Source organism: Otolemur garnettii, unplaced genomic scaffold (genome assembly GCF_000181295.1).
Source record: "Otolemur garnettii isolate 467f Iridium unplaced genomic scaffold, OtoGar3 scaffold00038, whole genome shotgun sequence".
NCBI classification, from domain to species: domain Eukaryota; kingdom Metazoa; phylum Chordata; class Mammalia; order Primates; family Galagidae; genus Otolemur; species Otolemur garnettii.
The window spans coordinates 11,925,000-11,935,810 of record NW_003852433.1 but is presented as its reverse complement, the minus strand read 5'-3'; the positions used below and the strand labels follow the sequence as shown (position 1 = coordinate 11,935,810).

Here is a 10,811-nt window from a genome sequence, read left to right as displayed (position 1 = left end):
TTTTTTTGTAGACAAAGGGGTCTTGTTATGTTACCTAGGCTAGTCTAGAATTCCTGACCTCAAGCAAACCTCCCACCTCAGGATCCCAAAGTGCTGCAACTACAGGTGTGAGCCACCAAACCCAGCCAATATTTTCAATGTCTCAATTCAAGAAGCACTAAAGCTACAACTGAAACTGTCCTCGCTTCCTTCACACTCCTTTTGTATATCCTCACATCTTTTTATTTCTAAGAGGTATCTTACTCTTTTCCAGTACTAATCCTGAGTCCTAGATAACCATCTATTAGCCTCACTTGTTTCATCAATTATCAACTTTCCATCTTTCTTTCTGTCTCTCCGCTATTGTTGCTCCTAACTCTACAAACACAAATCTACTTTTCAGGATCTTATTTTCCCTATTCCCTCTCCCCTATCCCTAGCTTGCTTAACAATCAACCTTCTTCTGAATCAAACTGAAAAGTTCAGCATAGTGGCATGCACTTGCAGTACCAGCTATTCAGGAGGCTAAAGTGGGAGGATCACTTGAGCCCGGGAGGTCCTGGCCAGCCTGGGCAACATCTGTAAGATGGAGTTTAGAGGCTCCATCTCTGAAAAAAAAAAAAAAAAAATTAAAATCTGAAAAGTATCTGCACTTATTCATCTTGCCATTTATTCTTTCTTCAATACACTATAACCCAAGATTCTATCCTCAAGAGTCAAATGTAATGATTTCACCTAACTACCATGCCACCCAAATAGCAAACCTCCTCTTTCACATATTACCTCTCCTCTTCAAAACACACCCCAAGTCTTTGAAAATCATGATTATTCCCATTCTTTCATTCTTCTCTACAACCTAAAAATATAGGTTTCATGAGAAGTAATCCTGAACCAAAATCTAATTTGTTTTAAATGTACAGAATTAAAAGTATGATCGGTTACAAAAGTTCAACAGTTCTAATTTGTCTATGTAAGAGAGCAATCCTAGGAAGGCCTTTAAACATATTATTAAATGTAATACCATTTAACACACTTGTTTTTCCTGAATTCATTTCTCATAATAGTTTCTATATCGTCTTGGATTATCTCCCATTTTAGTTTCATATCCCATCTGCTCATTTAAGATTCACGTCTGTCCAGTTTCTGAAATATTTGTCACTTTAGTCATTAGCATTTTGCGTAATATAGCACTTTTTTTTAAAGTTCAGAACTGAATTATTTTAGAGAACTGAATATTATTTTAACATCACCATTTCTTAATCTAAATTGGCCTACCCACACTCCAAATTTTCCACCTAATAAAAATTCAATTTCAATAAGTTTTTGTACTGTTTTTTAAAAGGAAACCAAGAACTAAGGTGACAAATTAGAAGTACTTTCCTACACACCAGCTCAGTGAAGGTTCTCAAGAAAAAGAGACTCAGAGTTGTAGACTGAGCATCCAAAGAATGCCCTTCCCCTTTTTCCCCATCTATTTCTTAAAAATCCAGTTTCAATCTTCCCTCTGGGTTTTGCTGGCTACAAGGTATTATGCAGTCTGTGTCACTCTCCCTCTGAATGTAACATATGGCATCTTAGAAACCCAACAGTACATAGAGATCTTTTTTCCATATATCAAACACTTAAAGCCCTTTTGTAAGCCCAAGCTATACTTCTATCATTTCTGATGTACATTATTCCAAAATACATGTCACAAATTTCTCAAACACGGCATATAAAAAATTAATATTTCTAAATTCTACTTTCCTAGCTACCGCATAGAATCTCATCCCCAGTTCCCTTTTTCATCTTACTGGATCTCAAGGGGTCCTCACCACACAAAATAACAAGCAAAAAGCTTGTCTCTAGGGGTGAGTGAAGGAAAGAGCTGAAAAGCAAAGAGAAAAACCTTCCCTGATGACCCACAGAAACTACTGCTGTTCCCAACATTTTACTAAAAGGATACCAGCAAAAAGAAGGCACTGGTGGGTCCCTACAAGTAGGGAAGGGAAAACCTTCTTTCTATCCTCACTCCAAAACTGCACTCTTCTCACAGGGAGCCACCTCTCAACACTCTCTTCAAGCCCTCTTTCTGACAGTAATCCTCTCCTTGGCATAGAAGAGGGCCTAGAGTTCCCCCTGTCCAGGGCAGGGAAGGCACTCAGAGTGCCAGAACTGCAGTCAGAGAAAAAGTGCTCCTGGCACTCTACACGGGAATAGTAAATGTAAAGTCCATTCCCACAAAAATGCTGCCCTGGATAGCATCTGAATTCTGTAACATACCTAATTAATTACAATACAAAGTAAAGAGGCTAACTATCATTTGTAGCAACAGCAATCAAGGGAATTTTTTGTGAAAAACTTAAAAATTAACTGTTTTAGAATTGTAAAATTCTAATGTAAAATTAAACTTAAAATTAAATATTTAAAAAATATTTAAGTTTTCTGTGAAAAACTTAAAAATTAAATATTTTAGAATGCTGGTGACCACCTACATTCTAAACCTGTGGATACAACTTAAGACACTATTCATATTCAACATGAGTAATGCAAAAAACTACAGATGGGGGGGGCTTTTCTTCCTTCAACAAGAGCTAAACAATATTTTTAGGTACTGCAGCATTAAGCAGAAATTAGCCAATGGTTGAGTTCTCACTGTTCAAAACATAGTAAGGATTGTGACACTATGTCAGACTAAAACATGACTTAGTCTTTAAGAAGAAAAATACATTTATTAAGTACTATTTCTAATATTCCCTGAGACAAATCTCAAAATGTTAATAGAACTGCTATTTAAAGTTCAAAGAGCACTCAAGAGCTGCCAAGGAATTAATAGCTTAAACTACCAAATACGAGCCACAGCTCACTTCCCAGTCTTAGCCAGTCACAGCTCACAGTTGGTACAGCAAAATCAACCAGCGTTATTAAAGACACATCACAAAATTGTGCATCATATGCAGTTGTTATGAAAAGCTGTAACATTTAAAGATTAATTTCAAGTTTATCTCCTCAATCATGGCTTATTTATGAGGAAAGACAGAAGAAGTACGTCCTCTGCCCCTACAAAAGAAGTACAAATACAACTTACACGTATTTTAAAACAATTCATTTTGTCATTCCAATTTCCTGGTTAACTGTCTATGGCTACTATACAACTTTAATTATAACTTACTGGAAATCTCTTCCTATTAAAGAGAACATTATCTAGTCATCCAAAGTGCTTTCCTTTAAAAATACACAAAATGATTTTTCATACCTTTCCCCTCCATATTTCCACCAAGTTAAAAAAAAAAAAAAGAGAAACTGAGGGGAAAAATCTTTATGTGACCAACCTTATCTGTCTAATCACTACAAAAAGCTATTGGATATAACTCAAATGTCCCTATTACCAGTTAATCGTCCATTTTACCAGGCTCATGGAAAGTAATCTTGTAACTGAAGTTGAGCAAAAGCCCTCCTATACAACTTAAAAAATGAAAAGTGAAGTTTAGAAGCAAATCCCAAACAAAATCCACAAGTTTCCAAAACCTGTAGGTTTCCTACCATGTTACAGAAAACATAAGTGGTAAATGAATTCCGATTCCTTTATGGTATGGTAAAAACACATCTTTTGATTGGTTGGGATTAATTTTAATAAAGATTTTTCTAGAGTTCATCTAGAATATTACCAAACTACAGTACACAGCCTAGGTAATGTAATATACATTCAGAATACAGAGCTAAGCATCTAAATAAATTCAAAAAAGAATAGCATCCTTGTGATCAAGATCCAACTAGGCAATGAGAACTCCCCTTGGGGAACATAGATGAGAATAGTTATCCAGCAATTCACTCATATAACAAATAGTTAATGAGCACCTAACTACAAATGTAAAGATTTCCACAAGATTACTCTTCTAAAAGAAGCTCATGTGCTTATCAGAAGTATACTTCAAGAGCCAGAGTGACTAGTTCTGCCTGTGGGAGTCAGGGAAAGCTTCACAGAAGAAGTGACATTTGAATGTCCTCAAGAGTAGTAGCACTGTGCCAGGCATATATGCATGCAAAAAAACTAGGAGCTGGTTCCAAATGTTCCAGAGTTAGATATGTTTTTCCTTATTTCTTTTTAGGCCATTAAAATTCCATCATGAGAACATAAAATGTTTTGTCACACAAATTATACTCTTTCTAACACCTCATTTATTAACTCTCAAACTAAACTCAGATGAATTTAATCATCTTTTCTATTTAATCAAATAATGAAATGTGAGAAAGCTTCATATATCTTACTCAAAAATACTTCCTCATAAATTTATCAATGTTCTTTTGAGGAAAAATAAATCAGTAATTTTCTTTCAGTTTCATATTCTTTTAGTTTATCAATTTTTTAAATTTCCACTTATAAAAATTCTGTTCACAATTATATATTTTGTGTGAAACAAGTCTTTTCCTCACATTTAATTTTATTATCAAATAAATGTCATAAATACATCCAATTAAGGCAGTGACAATGCATATTAAGACTTATTAAACTGAAAAGACCTAATGGAGATTTTAAAAAAATATTTTCCTTCTAGTCTCTTTATCTTCCCCAATCCATTTTTAAAGTTAAAGCTAAAAATTAAACGATGTAAAATGAAGACGCAAATGAAAATTTAATACAATCAACTCAGGAGGTTCCTTTAACAGTAATGATATTTCACTAAACTGTAAAAAGTACAACATGTAAAAGCTGTCATCCAGAGCCCTGTACTTTTTCACAGTAGTGGAAATACAGTTTTAATACAATTCTATCACAATTCATCTAGAATAAGAAATAAACATTCACAAACATACATAATAAACCAGAGAATGGATATGCCAGTGAAATAATATTTTCCCTTGGATCCAAGTGAATCTCCTAACTTCTCTCTAGAAAGAAAAAAACAAAACAAAATAATATTTTTTCTTCTTTTTTCCTCCAGAGTGGAATCCAAATATACTCTAAAAGAATTTTATTAGCTTAAAGAAAGAAAATTATACCTCAACAAACATAACTAAACATGCTAATATAAACACATGAAAAAGAAGAGTTCCTAAGGGAGTATTATTACAGCAAATTTACAAGAACAAAATCTATTCTATACCACAGATAATCTTAAAAGTTCAATAACAAAACAGTGCAGTACAATCAGAGAACTGTCTCTGAAGTAAATACCAACCACAACAAAATTTTTTCATATAAAGCAGATAGGAAACTAAGCTGATGTACATAAATGACTTTACACTAAACAAAAATTGGGCATCTTACATATTTCATTCATGCAAATAAGTTTGAATTTACAATTCCTCGTTTATGTTAATATTTACCAAGATTAATGGAAGATCATCTCCCCTATGTAATGAAGTGTATTCCCCCAACAGAACAAAGCTAAACACCTTCAAATCTTTCAAATAAACAATGAAAGCATATACTATAAAAGAAAATTATCCGAATGAGATCAGAAAGAAGTTAAATGACCGGGGGGGGGGGGGGGAGTCCTAAATTCCAAGAACACACTACAAATATTGACTCACTAATTCTAAAACTCTAAGCAAGTGTTATGAAACAAATGTGTGTGATTGTGTGTGTGTGTGTCTTACTATACTCCACAGGCATACACTTTTAGGCTACCTAACTACCTCATTTTACAATGTAATAAATGTAATTTCTTGAAATAGAAATGTCTCTAATATGACAGAAGACATTCTGGTAGCCAACACTACACAACACAATTTAAAAAGCAGATTTGTACACAGCACATCTTAAATAAATAACACTAATAAGAATGTTGCAGAAATCTTTTTCCCCATTTCTAATAAACTGTTGCAGCACCCCATTTAATAATAGTAACACCTAATATTCAACCACATTACTAATTTCCCTACACTCTGTCTAATCTTTCTCACTGGCTAGGTGCCTGTTTTTCTTCCAGAAAAACATATCAGTACTTCCACTAGTTTAAAAAGTGGAACATTATTGTACAAGTGAATCTTTCTAAAAGCAGAGAATGAACATTTTAACTCAATAACTAAGAAAATGACATGAAGGTTATCCTGACCAGTTGGATGAGAGTATTTCAAAATGTACATGAAAACAGCACACTGTACTCCATGATTGCATTAATGTACACAGTTATGCTATAAGAAATAAAAAAAAAAGTGGAACATTATTGTTATTATTTTTTTCTTTCAAAAACAAGCCAAAATTTTTTTTTCTGGAAAAATATCTAATCTATCTGTGAATCAACTTTGGAGAGGCAACTGAATTAACTGGTCACTAGAAATATCCAGATAATCTCATTACTGTTTACATTAAGATAAGAGTTTCATCTCAAGTTTAAATAATTAGGCAAATACAACTACAGAACTAAATTATCTTTTGCAAATAGTTACCACAATTATAGCACATAGTACAAACTGAAGAGAGAGTATCTTTTTTACAAATCTCAAGAGTAGAGGACATCTCTTAAAGTGTTTGATGAACACAATTAACTCAGAATTAACCAGGCTACAAATGCCAGTGAACAAAAAAGATCAATTTTTCCATAACTAATTAATCCACTACCATAACCTCCATTACTTAAAGGAATGCTGTAGATTTTTTTCACAAATACCCACTACAGTCATGAAAAAAATAACCAAAACATTCCAAAGAAAATGATAAGCTGTATAGCAACTGGAATAAATGCAATAAACACTTAGTGTCCTAAATGCGCCCCCTGCCATTCTCCTCACAAAAAATAAGAAACAGGCCTAACTTCTTCCCAAGGAGCATTCAAGCAACAACACAGCAAAGTATTTGTAGCATACAGGTCTAAGGTATATTATTTTCTCTTTTAAAATTATGAACTCATCACACATACAAATGGCTCTTTAAAACCGTCCAGTAAACTGCTACACTGTGCCTTAAATTGCTGTCTATTATGTACTTAAAAATATTTACTAGCAATTGGAGGTTAATATGCAACTATTACTGGGTAGCAATTATTGCTATTAAAAATATATAAATACTGTTAACACCATGTGTTACTAACAACAAAATGCTAAACAGAAAACATACATTAACAAATTATAAATATTTTCACTAAAGAAAATGAACTGTCATGACAAAAAGATGCTTTAAACATAAATAACAAAATAGCAAGTTGAGATGAAAAATACCCTGTGTACAGTATTTTGGCACTTTGGAAGATGAGTGAAAGCATCCACTTATCCTCATTTTCATTTGACAATCCTCCCCAGTTGGGTCAATTGGTTCAAAAGAATAGATTTCAAAGTTCCTATATTTACAACTATCTTCCCTTCTGCAAAAAAATAAGTCTCTTAAGACAAAAAGAAATTAGGTCAACAAAAGATTACCTTAAAAGCTTCAAATATAAATTAATGATCTTCAAAAAGAATTAAGTACTAGTGTGTGTGTTCAATTCAGCAAAAATTTGAGAGCATAACTCAATCAGTCAAGAAGATTCTAAGCAAATAAAATAACCCAATTGTGAACAGCAAACACACCTGAGAATTAAAGATGACTGCCTCACATCAAAGAGTGGGTACTTAAGTTTATTTAAAGGACACAAAATCACTTTCTCCACATTATCTCAATAGAAAAAAAGAAAGATATACCTACCATCTGGAAATTATGACTTCTCACAAGGGTGAGTTCACATACCATAGAGCTCACTGTTACACTTTCTTAAAAGGCAGATTTAAGACACTACTGAGTTATAACTGAATGAATATATAACAAGAGTCACCCAGAAATGTGATGGACAGCATGAGAAAACACTTCTGAGTCATAAAGGCACAGCCAGGCATGCAGTAATTACAAAGAATGGTAAGAATAAGAAACACATACAATGACACACATTATATATACATAGTGACATTTTTCATATGTTAGGGAAATCAAGATAGAAAAGAGAATTTTGGAAATTTGATTCCATGCAATGGAAAAATGAGAAAACAAGACTAGCAAAAACCTTAAGGCAACTGACTGAACAATTAACTTTTGCTAAACCATAATGAACACCTGAAGGTAAAAGAAAGTGGGTGGGTCACTACTGTGGTACAGAAGTTTAATCTCTAGTTTATATTTCAACCTATACTAATAGGAGTACCTAAGGATTCTCTATCAATAATACTTCGATCAAAAAAAAAAAAAAAGCCTGCAGTCCAACAGGAAAAAAAAGCATGCTATTATTAAACACTAAGTCCTTTTCATATAAAACATGCTTTATTTTGAACAAGTGATGCTATCTTCTTTGAAATTACTCTATACAATGTAGACAATGTATTTTTAACCTAGGATGCTGCCATGTAAAATTTTCAAGAAAAATTCTCAATTTAGAATCAGAAAAATCTACAAGTCAGCAGTTTAACTGATTCAGAATTTTTTTTAAATAGTACTTTATCCACCCTCCATGTACAAGGGAATATAGACATTCTATAGCCCTTTAAAAAAAACCAAAAACCTAAGCATTCTTGTGGTTCTTGATTTCAAAGTCATTACCTAAAGAGTAATTCTATTTTCTTAAAGAACTATATTCAAAAATCAGTTCCTTGGTTCCTGAGGAAGAAATACTCAAAACATAAACCTTTAGTTGGTTAAAATCAAAATACAGAATCCTCTCCTACAAAACTGTTTCTCCATAATAATCTCAACCATCTTATCTCTATAACATTATCCTCCTTACTGAGGCTTTTTAAAAATAGATAAATGATGTATCTTGAAGATGACCTATACATATACTTTCATTTTATTTTTTTTTTTTTTTACAAAATCTATACATATATTCACAAACCACTCCCAGTGAGCGTGATATATGGTAACCTGCAAGATTTCTCTCCACTAATACTGGTCTACTTGGCTATTTTAATTCCCCATGTCAATGTGGTCACCAGCCACCAAACAAAAACCATTTTAATGCCCCTTAATCAATATGCTTGCTAATCTATGAAAGTCCCTGAACCTGAATGATACTAAAAGACTGAGGGGGGAAGGAAGAGACAAGTGAGTTTTATTCCCATATACAAAAGATCAAGGGAAAATTAACTGAAACTTATAATTGAATTTTAAGATTAAATATCTGAATAAAAATGTTTGATAAAAAAAATTAACCTTATCTTACCACAATGGAAGCAATATTACTATGTCACTCAGTCTTTGTAGGCAAAAATCACGTGTTGATGTTTTAAATCTACATAAATACTGTAACATATTTAATAAAATACTTCCACTCCAAAAGTTGGCAAGAATTTGTATTTCTCCATTAGTCTCAAAGAAAAAAAAGCATCTATGCCACCCATAATTAAATGTAACTAATTACAATTTGAACACTAAATTATTTATCCAGTGTAAACAAGGATTAAGAGGAAATAATGCTTCTATCTACAGCAGGGGTTACAGAAAGTAATTTCCAAAATGCGTGCTCTCCAAAGGGCAGTCCCCCCCACACACAAAATAGGACACACAACTTAAGTTGGATGTTTTTAAAGCTAAATTAAATAAACCGTTCAGCCAATTTTCCAATTATATTCTACGCCTGAAACATAATTGCCTTACATCTGTTTACAAATCTTTGCTCAATATTTAAACAAATTCGTACTCTCCGGGGCACATAGCTATACATAGACCAACTCACTCACAAAGCATATATTTAAAGACCACGCACTGCAATTATTAGCCTAAACGCCAGGTTTAACAACGTGAATGTTTTCAGACTAGGTAATACGACCCAATAAAAAGCAAAGATGGCATTTACCACCAAATGTCACTGCCACCGCCAGGAAAGAGTTGCTGGAGCCCTATACATTTTTAATTTCGATGAATCTAGACGCCGTCGTCGGGTGCCAGGCTTCCACGAGAACAATTGACACCCTAACTGCTTCAAGATTAAGGCAGGCGATTCAAATCCGAAGCAAAAGTTGTCAATTATCAGAGAGAGAGTGAGAGAGAAGCGAGAGCAGATAAAAGCGATGTTATCAAACCGCCCAGCTTGTTGCTTTTTTGTGTGTGTGTGGATTCGTTGTTAGAATAGAGAAAACAGTTTTTAAAAGACACAGGAGGAGAGAAAGAAGAAAAAAAGCTTTCTCCACCTTCAGTCGACTCGGCGCAATGGCTTTACGGCTCTCCAGCGTAGTAAGCCCCGAGAGGCAGGCGGCTGTCGATGTTTACAATCGCGGGAGCTCGGGTGCAAAAGTCCTTTACTGACACAATCGCATTCAATCAACTGTTTTCGAGCGAAATTGCAGGTGTCATTATAGAATTTAAAAAAATTCAAAAAGCAGGCGGGCGGGCAGGCAGCCGATCCGACAAGGGGGTAAAAAAAGGCTGCTCATCACAGGCGCGGGCAGAACAAGGCAAAAGCCTTCCACATTTAGGGGGAAAAGGGGGGAAAAGGGGAGGAGAAGGGGGATGTGATTGCAACAGAGGGTGGGCGTTCGAAGTGCAACCCAGAATCCGCAGCTTTGAGACTTCCACATGCAAATTCCACGCCGAGCGCCGCGCTCACAAATGATTTTTAAAGAGCCAAATAAACACTGGATGAAATCCAAGTCCAGGGAGAGACGATCCAAAAGGGGGAGAATCGGCGAGAGGCGAAGGCTGGGAGAGGCGAGGGAGGGGCAAAGTCCCGGCGGCGGGAGGAGAAAGTTGGTCGGCGGCGGAGGTCGGGAACCCCCCCCCCCGGTTCAACCCCCTCCCCGCAGCCCGGCTACTCACCAGCGAAAAGAGGTTGGAGTGACAATCCTCCAGGCTCGCCCCGTTCGCCACCCAGTTCGCTGCCGCAGTCATGATCCTCCGCGAGCCCGGCCGCCAGAGAGGGGCATGTCGGAGCTAGGCGTCCGAGGCGAGGCCG

General features: G+C 35.1%; 1 protein-coding gene across 2 annotated transcripts in view; it reads right to left on the bottom strand.

Annotated features, from left to right (window-relative positions):
* The window catches only part of MED13L (mediator complex subunit 13 like), a 303,234-nt gene extending 292,423 nt beyond the window's left edge, over positions 1-10,811 (bottom strand). The window contains exon 1 of one of the 2 annotated variants that reach the window (XM_023513279.1): positions 10,676-10,811. In XM_023513279.1, coding sequence (XP_023369047.1) covers positions 10,676-10,747 — 72 coding nt within the window. In that variant the 5' untranslated portion in view covers positions 10,748-10,811. Of the gene's footprint in view, positions 1-10,050; positions 10,072-10,675 lie in introns of those variants that run through there. The other variant, XM_023513280.1, reaches the window with a different exon arrangement.